This window comes from Zonotrichia leucophrys, chromosome 2 (assembly GCF_028769735.1).
Source record: "Zonotrichia leucophrys gambelii isolate GWCS_2022_RI chromosome 2, RI_Zleu_2.0, whole genome shotgun sequence".
NCBI classification, from domain to species: Eukaryota; Metazoa; Chordata; class Aves; order Passeriformes; family Passerellidae; genus Zonotrichia; species Zonotrichia leucophrys.
The window spans coordinates 54,590,247-54,610,850 of NC_088171.1; the positions used below are offsets into that span (position 1 = coordinate 54,590,247).

General features: G+C 39.9%; 1 protein-coding gene across 2 annotated transcripts in view; it reads right to left on the bottom strand.

Annotated features, from left to right (window-relative positions):
• The window catches only part of SUGCT (succinyl-CoA:glutarate-CoA transferase), a 305,639-nt gene extending 286,121 nt beyond the window's left edge, over positions 1 to 19,518 (bottom strand). Inside the window, exons 1-6 of one of the 2 annotated variants that reach the window (XM_064705032.1) lie at positions 19,353 to 19,518; positions 17,692 to 17,743; positions 17,523 to 17,596; positions 15,247 to 15,332; positions 14,413 to 14,463; positions 8,774 to 8,894 (exon numbers count right to left, since the gene is read on the bottom strand). In XM_064705032.1, the coding sequence (XP_064561102.1) occupies positions 8,774 to 8,894; positions 14,413 to 14,463; positions 15,247 to 15,332; positions 17,523 to 17,596; positions 17,692 to 17,743; positions 19,353 to 19,518 (550 nt within the window). Of the gene's footprint in view, positions 1 to 8,773; positions 8,895 to 14,412; positions 14,464 to 15,246; positions 15,333 to 17,522; positions 17,597 to 17,691; positions 17,744 to 19,063 lie in introns of both variants that reach the window. The other variant, XM_064705033.1, reaches the window with a different exon arrangement.
• Positions 19,519 to 20,604: the final 1,086 nt, after the last annotated feature.

The following is a 20,604-nucleotide window of genomic DNA, read 5'->3' on the forward strand; positions in this document are numbered from 1 at the left end:
ATCTTCATCGTTACTTTTGGTTGAATCTAAGTACATTTTCATGGCAGATTCTCTACAATTATAGCTATATTTAATGACAGATCCCAAAGAGTCATGATCAGTGGCATAGGGTCCAGCTGGAGGCCTGTCACAAATGGTGTCCCCAAGGTTCAGTCCTGGGCCCAGGATTGTTTTGCTTGTTCATCAGTGACTCAGGTGAAGGGGCAGATGCCTCCTCAGCAAGTTCACTGATGACACAAAGCGCAGAGAAGTGTCTGATACCACAGAGGGCTTGAAAATGGTCTTCAAAAGGGCCTTGAGAGAGATGGAAAAGAACTGGAAGACTCAGAGATGGGCAGAAAGCAGTGCCTGAACTTCAACCAAGGCAATTGCAGAGTCCTGTGCCTGGGGAAGAAAAACCCCCTGCACCAGTGCAGGCTGGCGGCCAAACCACTGCAAAGCATCTCTGTGCAGAAGGACCTGTGGGTCCTGGTGAACAGCAAGCTGTCCATGAGCCTGCAGTGAGCCCCTGTGGCCAAGGCAGCCAATGGTCTCCTGGGGTGCATTGGGAAGAGCATTGCCAGCAGGTCGGTGGAGGTGATCCTGCCCCTCTACTCAGCCCAGCTGAGGCCACATCTGGAGTGCTGTGTCCAGTGCTGGGCTCCTCAGCAAGAGAATGACATGGAGCTCCTGGAGTGGGTCTATTGGAGGTCAATGGAGAGGAATAAGGGACTGGAACATATCCCTCAAAAGGACAGGCTGCTGGAACTGGGCCTTTTGAGCCTTGAAAAGAGATAAATGAGAGGAGACCTCACTAATGTGTATAAATACCTAATGCAGGGGGCACACCAAGAGGATGGAGCCAGGTTCTTCTCAGGGATGCCAAGGACTAGGACAAGAGGCAATGGGCAGAGACTGATGCACTGGAAGGTGCACCAAGTGACCAAGCACTGGAACAAATTGCCTGTAGAGCCTGTTATGTCTCCCTCACCGGAGATAGTCACGAACCAGCTGGACACAATTCTATGCTGTGTGCTCTAGGATGACCCTGCTTGAGTCAGGAGGTTGGATCATATGACACACTTTCAACCTTACCTATTCTCTGGTTCTGTAATTCTGTATTCAATTTTTTTCATGCATAAATACAATAAAAAGTCTTTACAGGAGCAAAATTTCCTTAAAAGGCAGAAAACTCAAACATAACATTTATATCCTAGAAATAAAATTACAAAAAATACTAAAACAAGATTTTTTAATATCACCAGCAACATGCAAAGCAACCTGCATATGATATAAAGTATTACTTCCTAGAATACTAGGAAGAAAACAAACCTGCACAAAAAGAATAATCACATTTCACATAGATTAGCAGAGCAAAGTGCTGGGGTTGAGAACCTGAGAGGAGGACATTTCATCATTCATAAACAAACTGTAAAATTCTTTGAAAACATATTACTTTCAGAGGCTTTAAGAAAAAAAATAAAAAGGTTTTGATTTGGAAACCATGTTGTCCTTTTAAACAGTGCCCTCTCCCGTTCAGGATGAAACTGTGACTTTCCTAGTGACAGCATGATGCAGACCATAACAGAAATGGTCACTCCCTTGTGACCTGTACATAATTTTCTGTAACCATCCAATTTTCCAGAACTTAAACCAATCTCAACCACAGAACTATCAACATATATTACATTTAAACTATTTCTAGCCAAGCAAAGCCAGCTTGTGAGTAAGAACAGGCAGTTTGGAGTTCAAGTGCACTCAAAGCAGCAGGAACACTGGGAAATGTCCCAAATATCCTCAAAACCCTGCAGCACTCGCTGCAAAGCTGTATAGATTCAATCTGAGTTTTTTGGATGAGAAACTCAGTTTGTAAATCACAACTTCCAAAGTGTCATAAAAGAGACAGTGTCTGGCATACCTATGTATAAACTCTTCACCTATACATGACCCTAGACTTACTGAAAAAAATAGACTATATTTCATTTTATTATTTGCAATTGTCCAAAATTTAGAGAGGCAACTCCACATAAAATTTTTTCCTGCATTAAAGAAAAATGGCTCAATACTGTTTAAGTTATAAAGTAGCATATTTTCTGATTTCTAAGAAATGTGTCTCCTAGATTTTATTTTTTATTTTTCTGCTAAAATATGTGGCTATTCACCACAAGCAGGTACATCCATATATGTTTCATTAACAAAAAATATTTTATGTAATAGAGTTCAATCTTGAATTTTAAGTTGTATAGGAATTAGAAGTTTGAATGCTTTCAAAATTTCTCACAGAACGTTTCAGCTGTTTTTAAAGACAAACCAAAAAAGGAAGCAGGTTTGTTTTCCTACATTAAAAAACCCACAAATTACAGTTGCTTTCTTAGAATACCAAGAACTTCTTTTAAATGAAGACTTGAAAGAGTGGGAAACCATTTTGCCATGGCTCTGCTTTTTTTTTAGTGTTGTTATTTGTTGGCCTTCAGAATTGATGAGAAAAGGAGGATAGAAGGAACATGCACTACTAGAACTCAGATTAATTAGATTTCATGGTGATACTGTAGCTTAGAGCAAGGAGGGCAAAGTAAATAATAAATGAAAAGTAAGCTGATAACATCTCTATGATAATTTATGTACCAGAAGAGAAATAATGAAATACATACAAGTGTTGTTATATTACAGATGGCCATATGAACCATTCACAGTCACATAACCAATGCGATATATTCTGAAGACAGCCCAGCCTGATCTGGTTCACATCAAGCAGTACAAGACAATAATTCCTATATAACAGGATTCACAAAAATAGTATGTCCTGGGCTGACTTCTATGATGTTTGTATCCCCAGTTGTCTGTTCTGTTTATTCTGGATAATAAGTTTTGCACTTTTCAGACTTGTTCCAAGAGTGAAGGAAGAGAAGAAGCGCGCAATTTGTTATCAGAAACTGCACTTGCTCCCCTGTATCCTGCTCCCGGACTGCATTGTCTGCAGCACGGACAGACAGTGGGACAGAGCTCTCCTTTGCTTTTAGTTAGTTAGCTAGCTGAGGCAGAGAAGTTCCCAGGACTCTGGGTTTTCTATTTCTTTGGACCTGTTTAAACAAGCTCTGGTCTGAAAACCCAGAGGAGCACCAGCAGCTCACACCTGTGGCCCACCAGGCTGGGCCTGGGCTGCGACAATTCCAGCACCGGAGGGACTGATCAGAGACTGAGTGAGCTGAGCTGCAACCCACGAAGGGGAATTTCTGAGTTTGTCATCTCCTTTGGAGTGGCAAGAGGATTTACTGTTTAATATTGTTCATTTTTTGTGCTGGTGAATGCTTTGCCTGTTAAATAAACAGTTTTTATCTCTTTTCCCAAACCAGTTGAGGGAGGGGCTGCTTGAATCTGCTTTCTAGAGGGAGCCCTTTGGAGGTTTTCTCCTAAATTTGCCCTAAACCAGGACAAATACAATCACAAGGAGTGCGGCACTACAGCATTTGAACAACTTCAAGGATCTGGCAAATACCCTAATCCACAAAAGGGTAATGGCTACTATCAGTGTAACCACAAACACAAAATGCCAGCAGGTGCTGAACCAGCCACTGTGAGTATAGAAGGACAATCACTATTTTTGATACAAGCCAGGATGCCATTGGCCTTCTTGGCTACCTGGGCACACTGCTGGCTCAAGCCCAGCTGCTGTCAACCAGCATGTTCAGGTCCCTTTCTGCTGGGAAGTTTCCAGCTGCTCTTCCCCCACCTGTAGGGCTGCAGGGAGTAGTTGCAACCCAAGTGAAGAACCTGGTACTTCACCTTACTAAACCTCACACTATTGGCCTCAGCCCATCAATCCAGCCTGGCCAGAACCCTCTACAGATTTCTACCCTCCAGCAGACCAAGACTCCCTCTAACTTGGTGTTGTCCTCAAATTTACTGCAGGTGCACCCAATCCCCATGTCTACATCATCAATAACTTTATTAAACAGGACTGGCCCCAATACTGAAGTCTGGGGAACTCCACTTAGAAGCAGCCACAAATTTGATGTGGTACCACTGACCACCACTGTGGGCCCGGCCATCTTCACCCAGCAAAGTGTGCACCAGCCCAAGCCATGGGCTGCCAGCTTCTCCAGGAGAATACTGTGGGAGACAGAATCTAAGGCTTTGCTGCAGCAACATCCACAGCCTTTCCCCCATCTACTAGGTGGGCACTGGTCATAAAAAGAGATCAGGTTGGTCAAACAGGACCTGCCTCTCACAAACTGAGCTGGCTAGGCCTCATCCCCTGGCTAGCTGAGGCAGAGAAGTTCCCTGTCCTGCATATGCAATGTAATTGCACTCAAGATAATCTGTTCCATAACTTTCCTGGACACCAAGGTTAGGCTGACAGGCCTGTGGTCCCCTGAATCCTCCTTCTGGCCCTTCCTGTAGATGGGTGTCACATTGATCAACCTCTGCTGGTCTGGGGCCTCCCCAGGTAGCCAGGACTTATGATAAATGATGGAGAGCAGCTTAGTAAGTTCATCTGCCAGCTCCCTCACTACTTTTGTGTGAATCCCATCTCACTCCATGGATTTGTGAGTGTCTAACTGGCACAGCAGGTCACAAACTAATTACTCCTGGATTACAGGCAGTCTGTTCTGCTTCCCATCACCATCTTCCAGCTCAGGAAGCTGGTTGATAACCCTTCTTTCTGCTGAAGACTGAGGCAAAAGAGACATTAACTGCTCAGTCTTCGTTGCAATATTCCTCTTTACATCCAATAGGGGTTGCAAATTTTCCTTGGCTATTCTTCTATTTTTTAGTGTATTTATAAAAGCACTTTCCACTATCTTTCACAGAGCTGGCCAGATTGAGTTCTAGAAGAGCTTCTGTCTTTCTAATTTTCTTTCTATGTGACCAAACAACAGTCTTGTTCAGTCTTCCTGAGTTGCCTGCCACTTCTTCCTAAGGTGATAAACTCTTTTGGTTTTACCCTCAGTTCCAACAAAAGCTCCTTATTCAGTCAGGTAAGTCTTCTTCCCTGATAGATCATTTTTTGGCACGCAGGGACAGACTGCTCCTGTGCCTTTACAATTTGCTTCTTAATGTATGTCCAGCCTTTCTAGACCCTTTTGTTTTTAAGGGCTGTTTCCCAAGGAACTCTCTGAACCAGTGTCCTGAATAGGCCAAAGTCCAGCCTCCTGAAATCCAAGGTGGAGGCTTTGTTGACCCCTTCCTTACTTCACCAAGAATTGAATACTCCATTATGTCATGGCCACTGTGTCAAAGATGTCATCTGACCACCACATTTCGCACCAGTCCTCTGTTTGTAAAAAGCAGGTCTAGCAGGGTCCCCTTGCTAAGCTCACTTACCAGTTGTGTCAGGAAGTTGTCTTCCACACACTCGAGAAACCTTCTAGACTGCTTCCTCTCCACTGTGTTGAGTTTCCAGCAGACATCCCACTAGTCTCCCACAAGAACAAGGGTTAGCAATTGTGAAACATCAGCCAGAGGCATACAAAGTAATTCATCCATCCCTTCATCCCAGCTGGGTTGTCTATAATAGACTCCTATCAGGATGTCTGTGTTGTTGGCCTTCCCCCTGCTTCTTACCCACAGAAACTCAACCTTGTCATCGTTATCCTTGAGCTCTATGCAGTTAAAACACTCCCTAATGTACAGAGCCAGTCCATCACCTCTCCTTCCTTGCTGTCCCTTCAGAAGTGTTTGTAGCCATGAACTGCAGCATGCCATTTAAATGCCTCATCCCACTTCATTTCCCTGATGGCAGTCACAGCTTTCCTGCTGCACAATGGCCTTCAGCTCCTCCTGTTTGTTACCCATACTGATGTAGATGTACTTTAGCTGGGCTATCAATATAACCCCTGACACAGGCATGCCAGGTTTATCTCTAGTGAGTCTGGTCTTACCTACTTCCCCCTTCAAACCAAGTTCAAAGCCTCCTCAATTGTCCCTGCCAACTTGCAGGCCTTTTCACTGTTTTAGAAAGACAAACTTTATTTGTCTGCAGCCAGCTTAGTGCTGTATAAACTATCCCCTGAGAGAAAAAGCCAAAACTGCACCAATGGCACCAGTCTTTAAGCCATATGTTGATCAGGGTTTTCCTGTTTCTTTCAGCACTCTCCCCTGCTACTGAAAGCATTGAGGGAAACACCACCTCTGCTGTTATCCCTTCAACCAGTCATCCCAATGCCCTGAAGTTGTTTTTGATTGCCCTGGGAACTGTCACAGCTAACCTGGAAATGCAGAATTAGATAATAATCAGAGGGCTGAATCAGTCCAAGGAGTCTTCTAGTAATATCTCTTATTTAGGCCCCAAGGAGGCAGCAGATTTCCCTGTGGGACCAGGCCAGTCAGTATATGGGGCCCTCAGTTCCCCTCAGAAGGGAGTCACCTACATCAATAACCATTCTTCTTTTTTTACAGCTGTAGTTGTAATGTGGCTGGTTGACTGACTTGCCCCACATAGACCTTCACTATCACTTGCTTGACACTCGAGTCCCAGAGCCTCATACCTAGTCCCATCTCTCTTCACAAAAAAACCCAAACAAAACAAAACAAAAATACCCCAAAAAAACCCCAAGTATATCTGAATGCAGCAAAGTCAACCACAGCACAAAATAGTTAGGAATTGTAATATCTAGAATCACATCACTAAAATTTTTGAAATCAATCAGGAATTCTTCTTAAATCAGTTTTCTGCCTGATTGTGCCTTCTTGCATGTCCTAGTCTGCTTACTTCTTTTAATATGCATAGATTGAGGCTTTGCTATTTCCTGCCTCAACTCAGGATTACGAGCTGAGCTGATTTTTTGGATTTATGAGCTGATTTTTTTTTAAGGGCACTGGAGCTTATTCCTAAAAGATGCATCATCCTTAAAAAGACATTGCTTATACCTGTTGAGTATCCAAGACTTAAACAACCATAATTTAGGAATTCAAGCTGCTTTATGAATGCCTAACAAAACATCACTTAGGTCTTAGCTCCCAAACACTTTCAACTACAAGTTGCCATAGTCCATGAATAAGGCTTATTGTTTCCCATTATAGAACATAACTAAATTATGCATTACACAAAGCTCTAAACAGCAAGATTATGTGATTTTTGTTCAGCTTGTCTTCCAAGCAGTGAAAGCAGAAGCAAGTGACCTAGAAGTACAGACGTGCTGTATGATCATATAGGTATATCGTTAGAAAAGCAAAGGCTGACCTGGAGTTGAATTTGGCAAAAGACACAAAAGACAATATAAAAGCAAATCAGCAGCAGAAGGAAGACTAGGGAGGACATGGACCTATGGCAAAATAAACAAAGGCCACAAAGGTGGATGCATTTAATGCTTTTTTGCCTCACTATTTACCAAAAAAAGACGGCTCTCAGGAGTCTTAGGTCCCTGAGCCTAGAGAAGTCTGCAGCAAGGAAGAGTTACCCTCAGTTGAGGGTGCACTCAAAATATATAAAAGTATGCATCCTTGTAGCAGAGGACAGCAGTATTTTCTGCACTGGGAAGAGTGCCAAGCAGGCCAAGGAGGAAGATCCTTCCCCTCTTCTCAGCACGCCTGAGGCCACGTCTGTAGCCCTGTGCCTGGCTCTGGGCTGCCCACTACAAGGCAGACACCGACTTAATGAGGCAAGCACAGAGTCACAAAGGTGATCAAGAGACTGGAGCATCTGACACAAAATGAGGGGGTGTTGTACCTCACACAGATTGTTTGGATGTAATTGTAATTATTTCCCATCATTATGGGTACAGCAACTAAACAAAAGAAAAACCGAACAAAAAATGCAAATCCACTTGACAAATTCTAGTTGTGACATTATATGCACAAGCAAATGTGATAAACATTGTAGTAACTAACCATTGACCAACCTAAAGAGCTGTTTAAACAAAGATTCTCAGCAAGCCCTGAATATAATTGTCTTTCTGCTCTTGACATTTTCAGACATTTGCCAAACAAATATGATAAATACACTACAAAAGACGAAAAAGCTATTTGATTTCTATTAAATAACATCCATACCCAGTAACCAAAAAGACAAAGCCATTTATTCTACAGAAATTGAAGAGAAAAGCAGATTTATAACTAAGATTTTAAAACAGCCTAAAAATATCTGTAATTTCTGCTGTTATTTAATTGCATTTTAATATTAGACTTTTCATTTTAGTGCTTGATTAAGATTTTGGGGGTGGTTTTTGTGGAGGTTTTTTAAGCAGTTTTTCAGACTTAAAATTATTTTTATATGAATGTCGGCATACATGTGTCTATTTCCTTTTCATTCTTCCCTGCTTTTATAAAGTACATACAACTCTTCTACTGTTTCAGTTACCAAGAAATAGACTGTAAAAAAGTCATGCAAAACTTCCATAAACAGGTAACTGCACAATTCTGAAGAGAGAGATACTTCAGAGCAGTAAAAAACACAGAGATTACAAGATTTAAAACACATAATATGTAAACTGATTCAGTAAAACTGCTGGGAGAGTTAAAAAAAAAAAAAAAGAAAGGGAAAAAAAAAAGAAATCTCAGTTTTCAGCTAGTTTAAATCAAAATCCAAGGAGACCAGCCCATCATGGCTCCTTTGTTGTTGAAAACAACAGAACATGTCAGGCTGCTATGGCAATGACATTGAACAGCTACTAAGCAGTTAACATGGTTGCTTCCTCAAACGTTTTCTATACCTGTTTTTGAATTGAACTCACTTAAACTCTCAATTTTATCTTAATTGATATCAAAGCAACATACTTCTATACAAACACATGACTTTTATAACACTTTGACTGAAATAAAGGAAATAATGAACATAAAGAATTGAAAAAAATACCTGTTATTGAACAGTACACTATGTGAGGAGCAATCTTTTTAATGTCTTCATAACCTAGACCCATTTTAGCCAGCTTCCCAGGGACAAAGTTTTCCACAAAAACATCAGATGCCGCTGCAAGCTTTAGAAAAGAAAAGGATAATTAAAATCTGTTAATTAACTCCTAAAAGTTGAATAAATTCTTATGCAACTTAATTTTAAAATCTTGCTAATCAAAATTGCTCCAGTCTTCCTCATACAAGAAAAGCCTTTAGAGATTTTTTTTATTTGTCAGATTGTGCATTTCTGCAAACTACATATTAGAGATGCTGCATATTTAGAAAGAAGACTGTCAAAACCCTAGAGTGACTAGACAAAACTGTGGTATTATCAGTATCACATCAATTTCCTAAGGCTTGACAACAGTTTACCAGAGCAATCTTCACATACATTCTTTCTACTCCCTTTTTCTTAAGAAAAGTGAAGTGATATATCTCCATTATTCATATTTTCTCCATAATAGAAATAATTTTTAAATTATTCTTCCTATATGTAAAATTAGAATAGGGAGCCCAACAACACTTATAAATTAAAAAAATTAAAATTAAGATCTTAAAGTCACATTACACACAATAGTGCTATCAAATTCTGCCATGTGACTTTTTTCATTGCTTTCAAAGGAACCACTAGTCCAAAAATCTATTGATGTTGAGATTAACATATGACCTTGATTTGCTTTAAATTCCATCCTCTCTTATAAAACTTATAAGCAGATATACATATGGAAGTTTCACTGAGACCAACACAAGTTGACTCCTGAAGCATGAGAACTACACGTCAAAAGACAGATCTATGCCTTGAGGGACCAGCAGGCTTTCTGCCTGCTAAATTGTGTGGGGCATGTGTGAGTGCACAGGAATTTAAGAAATGCTCCCTAACAGGTACACATGTTTGTGCACCCATTTGTAAGCATAACTGATATATTAATTGCTTAATACTATTTGCAGCCAATCAAGGAGGCACAATCTCTGAAACTGCCATGTCACTGTGTAATTAAATATACAGTGTTAAAAAAGCTCCTACAAACTAGTGTCATCATAACAGAAATCACAATGCCTTAATGAAAGATTAAGTTAAGGAAGTTTTATTTTCTATTTAAATCCATCACAGTTCATATATAAATACTTCTCAAACTGGTAATGCTACAGCTTTAGCCTAGTTGATTCAAGAGATGAAATTGGTTACAACTTCTGTATTGCTTCCACTGTGATTTTGTAATCTGTGAAAATAACAGTGATTGAATGGGCTAAAACAGTTGAAAGCTGTTGTCCATCTTTTACTGAAGAACTACCCTCTCCCACAAGCCACTGAGGAAGAAAGCATGACACACAGTACTGCAACATGAAAAACACCATACTTCTGACTGGGCAACATACACGAAATGACAAAAATGCTAAGTGAGGATATAATGACTTGGGCCCAGAGTTTAGCAGGGTATGTGCTCTCAGAGAAAGAAGTTTTCAAGACACATTACTAGTGCTGTGCCAGTTCTGCATCTAAAGTCTTCATTTAAAATAGTTTTTAATATATAAAGGTGGCAGTCTACATGTAGATTTGATGCTCAAGGTACCAACAATTCTGCCATAGTGGAAAACTGGATACACAGTCTGATCCAAACTGATGCCTTACATTTTAGCTTTTATATTTTCCAGATTCTATGCTGCATTAGTATATAACTCTGAACTTCATATAAAGAGTTAGCAAGTTCTCTTCACAGTTTAGTTAGACAAAACAATCCTTTTCTAGCCTAAAAACCAAAGATACCATTGCAGCATCAGGCCCAAAAGCAAATTGAGGAGAGCAATCTGGGAGGATGGGACTGCATAATAACCTGAAGCTGTAATTGGACAATTAACCCCAATATATAAATGGACCAAATCTTATAAAAGTGTGAAAATGTGTGACCTGTCGTCCATCCTGCGTGTAGCCATGGCCAGGCTCTTGTGCTGCCCAAGGTGCATCCTTCGAAGGCCTTCTTAACAAAATACTTACTTTAATCCTCTAACATTGTCTAGCCTCCGTTCCAGGTAGCCTCTCAAGGCATCAACACAAACTATGTTCTTAAAATGCACAGAGATTTTCAGTCTCAATGGGGTCTTAAGTCCACTGTCAACTAAAATTTCATACTTCATGCCCTAAAATTCTTCTAAACATCACTTGCATATTAACACCTAGTAACAGAGCAATACTACTCAGACCTGACTTGGAATACTACCTGTTCCAGAGAGGACACTGATAGGCTCAACGCCTACGCCTCAGGAAATAATGAACAGCAGAATTCATGCCAAAGTAGTCTTTAAGCTGAATAACAAAGAATGATGCTACTAACTTTATAAAGGAAACCATGCATACCTTTTGGAAGTTTTGGTTGGTGTTTTGTTTGGGGATTTTTTTTTTTGTGTGTGCTTTGATTTTTACAAGAACTCTACAGAGAAGAATCTGCATAACACATACATATAAACAAATACATTTATATATATGTGTGAGTAGTTTGCTTTATCAAGTAAGAAAGCAATGCATGGGATGTACTGACCTTTCAGCTAAAAATAGTGAAAGAGAAGTGCCATCAGCTCCCAGTCAATTAAAGTCCCAAGTTCTTCATGAATAAAAAAAATTACAATTCATTATTCAAGGCTAAATAAGCCACAGGAGAGAAGTATACTCAAGGTTTTTAAAATGAGTTTCTGACAATAACCAATAAATAATATTCTAAAGGGAACAAAAAGATATCAGAGCATGGGACTGGCACATGTACAATCACTGAAGACAATACAAATAATTTTTATTCAGACAAACAAATATTTGGAATGCAAACTAACAGCCAGCCAAAAACACTAGAAGGGAAGAAAGGGCTACAAGTGAGGAAGGAAAAGAAAGAAAGAGAGAGAAAGAGAGAGAAAGAGAGAGAAAGAGAGAGAAAGAGAGAGAAAGAGAGAAGAGAGAAAGAGAGAGAAAGAGAGAGAAAGAGAGAGAGAGAAAGAGAGAGAAAGAGAGAGAAAGAGAGAGAAAGAGAGAGAAAGAGAGAGAAAGAGAGAGAAAGAGAGAGAAAGAGAGAGAAAGAGAGAGAAAGAGAGAGAAAGAGAGAGAAAGAGAGAGAAAGAGAGAGAAAGAGAGAGAAAGAGAGAGAAAGAGAGAGAAAGAGAGAGAAAGAGAGAGAAAGAGAGAAAGAGAGAAAGAGAGAGAGAGAGAAAGAGAGAAAGAGAGAAAAGAGAGAGAAAGAGAGAGAGAGAGAGAGAAAGAGAGAGAAGAGAAAAAGAGAAAGAGAGAAAGAGAGAGAAAGAGAGAGAAAGAGAGAGAAAGAGAGAGAAAGAGAGAGAAAGAGAGAGAAAGAGAGAGAAAGAGAGAGAAAGAGAGAGAAAGAGAGAGAAAGAGAGAGAAAGAGAGAGAAAGAGAGAGAAAGAGAGAGAGTCACAAGAATGATTTTGTGGAAATCAAGTAATCAGGTGTGAAAAAATAGATGCTTGAAAAAATATTTTGTAGTGTTGTGCCAAAGAATGAAAAGCAGCCACGATTCCTGATTAATAGATTTCTTCAGGTCACTTGATATTACTGACTAATTGTCAAGTCTATGTTTTTTACATATACTTGAGGACTGTCTACTGCTGTTTTTCTAACATGATTCTAAATTGAGAATTGCCCTCTTAAAACTACACAAAATATATGTGGGAAATAAAACGTATTTTAACCATGATACCTTGCTTCATAAAGGTAAAGGTTATAATCTTATTACATTTCTTTGTAGCTTTTACACTGGTTACACAACTCATATTTAGGTATGAATAAACAGTTCACAAACTTCAATTTATACTTTCCATCAGCTACTTTAAAGACATGGACACCTCTTGTCATAGTAATAAATACAATGCTGAACAATGCCCAATTCTATACAGGTCTGTCCTGATGACAGCAGAAGACAACTGAAAACAAAAGCCTGTTATAAATAACTTCCCTTTACACATACTTTTTGACAAAACTCCAAACAGAAGTTTCATTTGAGATGAATAATGGAATGTCAAGACCTTTGCACCAAATGCTTTCAAAACATATCACTCAAAATCAAGGAGAAGCAGCATGACAAACAGAGCTTCATCAGTTTTCAATGTTGCTATATCACAGATAGGGATGGCATTGATTTAAGGAACAGAAAGCTATAGTGGTTATTAAAGCCACTTTAAAAAATGGTAGAAAATATAAGAAATTACTTTTTCACAGGCAGTCTCCTCATTTTTACAGCTAGTGTGGTAAATATTTAACAGATGATGCCACTTTTTCCTCCACCTCATCTTGACTCATAGGCCCAGCTGCCTTTAACTCTTCAAACACTTTCAGCCCACACATGTGGAATCAGTGGACACTCTGAGTAGTTTCTCTTTCACCATTTTAAAGGTCAAATAATAAATTAATCTTCTTCCACAAGGGAAAAAAATTTTATAGCACTTAATTAGAATATGACTAGTTTATCCAAAAAGATGCCTGTGCAAAGTTTTTTTTATATTGTGCACATTTTTTTCCAAATGAAAATTTCTACTTATAAATTTTTAGAAGTTAAACACAGCTCCATAACAAATTAACAATAAATGCCTCTGTTCTGCAAAAAGAGAAGGCACTGTAGAATTATATCTATATATAATTTCCTGAGTATTTCTGTATGAAGTATCTTTGCATAGATAACAAATCAAAAGCATCAGAAAACTTAATCTATTTCCATTTTATGCAATATTCCCAACAAAAAGTACTGCCAGACAAATTCCACCTACTGCATGACACATAGTTCACTGTGGAAAAGGGATTGGAACTGATACTTAAACAAGCAGTAACAGAAGTCAGCTGCTACTACTGCAGGGCTTAAAACACACCACTAGCAAGTAGCAGATCTTGCATTTCTCAAGAAGTAATAAATAAAGAGTTGACAAAACTCAAGTTTGACAAAATGTGATATTTGATGGTTTTATTATTTTTAGACAGAGAAATGGATCATCTTAAAAGGCATTGAAGTCAAATACTGAAAAAGAAACCAATACTATGTTTCACCTACAGAACAGTGTTTTTCAGGAGGATGTACAGCAACTGAACACTGTAACATTCAAAAAACTGCATTTACTGGAGCGCAGCATCTCCTCCTGACTGCTCACTGACTTCACCTGATCATCTTGAATTGTTCAATTGTTCAACAGTTCATCTTGAATTGTTCTACTGCAGTAGAACAGCAAGATCAGTAGCACAGCAGCAGCAACAGGAAAGGAATAGGCTATTAGACCATTTCCTCACAATATTTCATTTGAAGATTTTGATGACATTTTCATGTGTAAATCTAAATTCATTATGTAAATCATGTAAATCTAAATTCATTACAAGTAATGAATGTCATCATATAAATCTAAATTCATTATAAGTTACACTGAACATTGAGTCCAAAAGCACAGAGTACAGAAGTATATATTGTCATTTACAAAATTTACTGCATGCATCGGATTTTTTTTAAATTATCAAATTAATATTTGAAATGCAGAGTTTAATCCTTATTACTTAGTGTAACTTGTGAATCACTTAGGATCACCACAATACAAAACAAGGACACCTCACATGCTGTTAAAACCTACCTCTTTGATTACCTTTACTCCTTTTGAATCCTTCATGTTGATAGCTATACTCTAGAGATCAAAAATAAATACAACAGTAATTTATGTGGAAAAAATATGTGAAAGGTATTATCAGCCTATTCTAAACATAACCAACAGTCAAATTGCAGAGTAGGGCTAATTTGGATAAATAGACTTTAACACTTTAATAGCCCATCTCCTCCGGAAAAAAAAAAAAATTCTCTCAGCAAAACAAGCTGAACTAGATCTCATTAATGAATCAGACAAGGACCAAAACCAGTCTGACAGGTGGGCTGCCTGTTCACTATATATTTACACAGGACCCGCTAATGCAAGTATACACAGGGGGAAACCAGAAACATTTGTTTCAATGGTAACAAGCCATTAAGCAATTCAGGTATGCCATGAAACTTCATGTTAAGTATCAAAAGCTGTATTTTGCCACCCTCACCATGATATAATGGCAGCACTCTACCTGCCAGCTGACACAGTGTAACTGAGCTGATGCACTTGGAAAAAATGATCACTCAAATAAAATACCCCTTGCTCTCAGCAAATCTCATTTTCAGTTAATCAGCACCAGCAACTGAAGACCATCAGGAGCACTCTTGCTTTTTTATTTTGCCTCAGCTGCCCACAGCACAGTACCAGAGATTTGCAACCTTTGCTGTTCTAAAAACTTAGGGATTTTCTCCTGAAATTTATTCATCATAATGTTAGGTTAATGTAAGTATTGCTCCACTATATATGCTAAGAATCAAATTAAGAAGTATTTTATATTCAGTTATAATTACAGCAAGCATAGGCTCATGTCCCATTCCACACCCCATTTACCTTTTTATTTCTATTGACACTGAGAAAATAAATACTTTCTGTCCCAGCAAAAGGTGGGCCCCAGGCTCTTGTGTCATCACCAGCTCCTGAAAGAAATACCATCACATATTCATAGTTGCAAAATATCACACACCCAACAAATAAGAATAAAAAGTTTTTCTTCAATATTACATTAAAGTCATCTAAGCTTCATCTAGCAGGCAGGACAAATATTAGTTTAAAATATTTATTTTAGGATATTTATATCAAAAAAAACACCTAAAAAAGAATGCAATTAAGCGAAGTGAACAAAGTTTTTGCTAGTGTTGGGATTCCATTTAGTCTTGAAAATACTAAATGGAATACAGACCACTAGTGTATTTGCAGGTTTTTTGGTTGTTTTTCACTTGTGGGTTGGTACTTTGGTTGTTTTCTTGGGGAGCCTGGGAAAAGGGGAATTGGAGTTCTTTTGGTAGTTTGTTTTAACTTAATATGGGCCTACAATGCAATTCTTTTTAGTCAATCCTGAAGAATTTCGTTGAGTCTCTTGCCTGCACCAAGTCACACAGTTCATCTGGTCAGTAAGGTATTCCTGAAACACTCCGGACATAACATCAGGATACCACTGACAGACAACAACTGATTAGGTCACATGCTGCACAATGCCAACTAAAAGAAGTGCTCCCAATGGCTGGTGAAGGGCCCCACCTCCAGCCCTTCTAAAAATCCGGCCTTAAATGTGCTGCAGACACTGATATTAATATATTATTTATGCTTAATTTCCAATTTTTAACCTTTCTTAAACATCATGAAGACTGGAAATCTATTTTAAATAGAATTAAAGCTAAATTCAACTTCAGATAGCATCACTGTCCTGAGTGTTAGCAAGCATGTGCATTCCTGTATTTATTTCAATATCTAGCCTTCATCTACTTGTTAACTTCACATAACTGAAAACTTTCCTTAGTGTGGCAGCAGGGAAGCCTGATACAGAAACCCAGGTACAGAAACAAGCTAAAGAACCTTAGGTGGCATGTTACATAGCCACTGTCACAATTATGCTATACACTACAGTAACACAAAAGTCTACAGCCATTTAAGATCTACAGTGGCAGAAGTTATGCAAACATATAAATTGCTTATCAACATTTCTACTGTTTATTATAGCCTTTATCTCAAAAGACCATTTTGGTTCAAGCAGGATGCTTAGGAGGGCAGGGGCAATTTCTTCTCAGTGTACTTTAAGTGATTCAAAGGAAAACATTTCAGTAATACTTTCCCTGTAGAACACTAGTGAAGCTACTATTCTTTTGGATTAATGCTCCTGTGAAAGTGGGCATCCTCTCACAGAAAGAGAGGATTACTCACCTTATAAAATGTTTGACATTTAGAATTCTGAAGCTGCCCTTCTTCTTCGATCACAAAAAAATGCAGAGCTCCAAAATCATTACTTCATACTTTATTGTTGACATTGCTCTGTTCCTACTACCTAGATAATTGGAATACCACCATTGTTGGTCTAATCTGATGCTAAAAAATTGATGTACATTTGCCTGGTCACAAAAGTGAAAACCTTTATAACACTGGTCAATAAATAAGGATGTAAGGAAGTAAATAATCTTATAACACTGGTCAGTAAATAAGGATGACCTATAGACGGAGGTGGCAAAACCTTTGTCAAACATTCATTGTTTCCTTAAATGTCCAAACATTCAATATTTTCTACTACAAATAAAATATAGAGAATGTACTATGTTTAGTATCTCATTTTATGTTATAAATTACCATAAACTGTTACAAAATATAGGGAGTGTAATATTGTTTAGTATCTCAACTATTTTCACCAACTAGCTTCAAGACCAGTAATACCAAAAAGAGAGAAAATTAAAGAATGGAAATTTAAAGGAAAAAATACATTACACAACATGCAGCTGCTATGGTATAATCACACACCTCAAATGCATAATGATTCATAAAACTTAGAGCCAAGTGAGGGGACTATTTCTAAAAAAGACCCAAATGCCATGCAATTTGTTATTCTTCTTATATGGTCTTCCAAACTAAAAAGTGTAGCTATACCATAAGGATGAAGCATTTTTTACCATTACCCAATCCTCAGAAACTGTTTGGATAAGAAGCACATGTGCTGCGTGGAAGAAGAAAACCATTGTGTTAAGCTAAAAAACATACAAAAATTAATTATAAGTCAATTATCCAATGTCCTTACATTATCTATATATACATATGCTTAATATCCAGTTCTTATTATATCTAAAATAAACAAATAAAACTCTTACCTGGTCTTTCCACTTTGATAACTTCAGCCCCTAGATCTCCCAAATTCATTGTGGCAAATGGTCCAGCAAGAACCCTTCAATATGAAAAAATAACATTGTTTTCTTAGTTTTTCCAATCAGAATATTTGCATTTAGACACACTAATACCAACAATAGACAAAACACAAACCTTGTTAAATCAAGAATTTTCACACCATCCAATGGCTTTACATTACTAGCACCTGACAAGAAACAAAAAACAGTGACTTCAATCTCCAAAAAAACACATTGTTTTTAGAACACTCATCATTCTCCCTCAACTCCCTTCCCTAATAAATGATAATAAAGCTTTCTGAACAAGCTGGTTATTAGGTGCATACTACATTAGTAAAGCCTTTCAAAGTTGGAAAACCTTATGTATGACATTTCAGAACCTATTCTAACTCCCTAGGAAGTCTACAATAAAGCTACTTTATAGCAATACTTTATACGTGCCTTCCACAAACACTCAAACAGTTTTTAAAGGCTAATCTGAAGAAAGACACAAAAAAGCATTTTAGCAAGCAATATCAGAATGACATAAGCTAAAAGTAAGGGTACCAGACCAATAGGAAGCATAGTAGATAGAATTCACAAAGTGTGAATTCTCACCTGTGTAGACCTATCCACTTGCATCACACACACACACACAGAATATCCCCTTCACAATACTTAAAGCAGAATACACGAGCCAAGGAAACACTTTCCATGGCAGCTGCAAGAAATTTTCCTCCATTATGACCACTTACTCCAGGGAGATTTCCATTTAACAGGTTTTGTGCTTTTATATAATATGCAGACTGAGCAGCATGTTGAAATCATATACATCTAGGAATGGCCATGTGTTTTGTACTTTCAAAGCCTTTAGGAAAACCTAAAGGCTACTACTCTTCAGTGGTTGCCACTCCTCTTCATTGCTCCACACCTCCATGGCTTCCAGACATTGGAAAACAGTTCAGCCAGGAAAACACCATGGACCCTACAGTATAATTGCAGTTTTATCAAGCTGGATGCAAAATTTTCTCCACAAAAACCCTGCTCTTTTTACCAAAAATATGTAAAAAGCTTTACTGAAGCTCCCCAAAAATTAAAAATATGTCATTTCAGTTTAAAAAGGTCCATCTTCCTCTGTTATTTCCACACCTTTTAGAGCTGCACTTTGATAGCTCACCTATTCTCATCCTGAACCAATACTTAGGGCTACTCACAGATATACCACCAGAACAATAGCAACTTTTCAGAGAAAACAGGTTCTCTGTCCATCACTACCGTGGACTAACTCACAATGAGTGGGTACACTCCAGCCTGGAACACACTTGGTACGTTCATAGTAGGAGGCAGAACTGCAAACTTCCTCCGATTCCAGTGTTAGCAAAGCTATTGTTACTATTTTTCTGTTACTTAATAACAGAGAAACTCGAAGCCAGAGAACAATGAATTTGTTGCAGTTTTGATTTATTTCATGTCATTTTTATAAAAATTCAGAAGCACAACTGCAGGCAGTTAGACTTTGGTAACCTTACAAGAAGACGGGGCCCGGAACACGGCGTGCCATTAGCCGGGCAGCCAGGAGAGCCGACACGCTCCGTGTCCAGCGGCGCGTCCTGCGGCCGAAGTCCGAGCGCCGAGGCCGCCGCGGGGCCGCGCTCAGAGCCCTCGGCCCGGCCCTCACAGGAGCCTCCGCAGGTGTTCGGCGCCCGCCCCTGAGAAGCGGCTCCGACCCCCGCCCCAGCGGCACCGACGGGGGTACACGGACAGAGGGGCCCGAGGGGAGGCAGAGGAGGAGGAGGAGGGTGCGGCACGGCTCGGTACCTGCCGGGGGGGCGCCTCCGCTCCGCGCCCCGCCGCCGCTGCCCGGGGAAGGGGAGGCAGAGGCAGCGCTCAGGGCTCTGGCGCAGCCGCCGGCAGCTCCGGGGCAGGGGCTCCTCCAAAGCCCCCGGCAACACCGGATCCTTCTCCCCAGCCCGGCGCGCAGCATCCCCGCCACTTGAGACAGCTCCGAGCGCTCGGCGCAGGCGCCACCGCCCCCTTCCCGTCCCGCTCCCGGGACAGGCTCGGAGCTCCCGGGACGGGGGGCGCGCAGGCGCGGGCGGGAGGGCGGCCCCGGGCCCAGCGGGGCTGCCGGCCGGCTGCTCGCTCCGCGGCACGGCGGGACGGGCGCCGCTCCTGTGCCCTGAAGCGCTCCCGCCTGGACTTCAGGAAGCAGGGAGGCGTCCTGCAGATGTTCGCGGCGGGAATTCCGCTCTTTGACGGCTGGAAATTTGTACTTCCAGCTCGGCGTACATACAGTATTCCAGCCCGTGACATACAACACTGCCAAGGTAGAATAAAAGTAGAAACGCTTCCACCACCACCAGCACCCAGAAGGGTTTTCCGCACTTACCGAGGCAGGCAGCCGCACTGGGTGCCCTCAGGGGCACGAGGGAGATCTTTCCCCTCATTCCGCCGTCACTGAAGGTGCAATATCCTCACACTGTAAGCTGTATCTCCAGCTGGGTGTAGTTATGGAAGGGTTAGCTTGAACTGACCTTTGAGCAACTCTTCCCTGAGTGAAGTACCCACAGACTGCTTTTAGTCTGTGTTAGGACAGAGGAGAAGACTTGTTACAGGAACACCATGGTGTCTCCTTGCCTCTCTAACAGGATAAAAAAGGCTGCACAGAGTTTGGCATTTGTTTGTCTGAAATATGTGAGGATAAGACAGCTCCTGTATCTCAAAAGCAACCGAAACTTCTGACTGCGTGAAAATGAGCACGATGAGCAGCACAGGCTTAAGATATGTCGCATGTCAGTCTGCCTAAATGCTGAGGAAGAACATAGAGAAAATCTACATGAAAGGTTTGTTGATTGGACGTGCTGTGTGTAAACAAAAGTGCTACATGGATGCTTAAGGATTTGCCAACAAGAAGAAATTAATCAGCACAATTACCCCAGCATAACTCAACATGTGCACAACGGTATGTATTTCTAATTCATATGTTATGAAAAGTGGTTTTTTGTGTTTTTTTGGAATGAGACAGCTAATTTGGTAAGTTACATTGGTAAACTGTCTTCTGTAGACATGG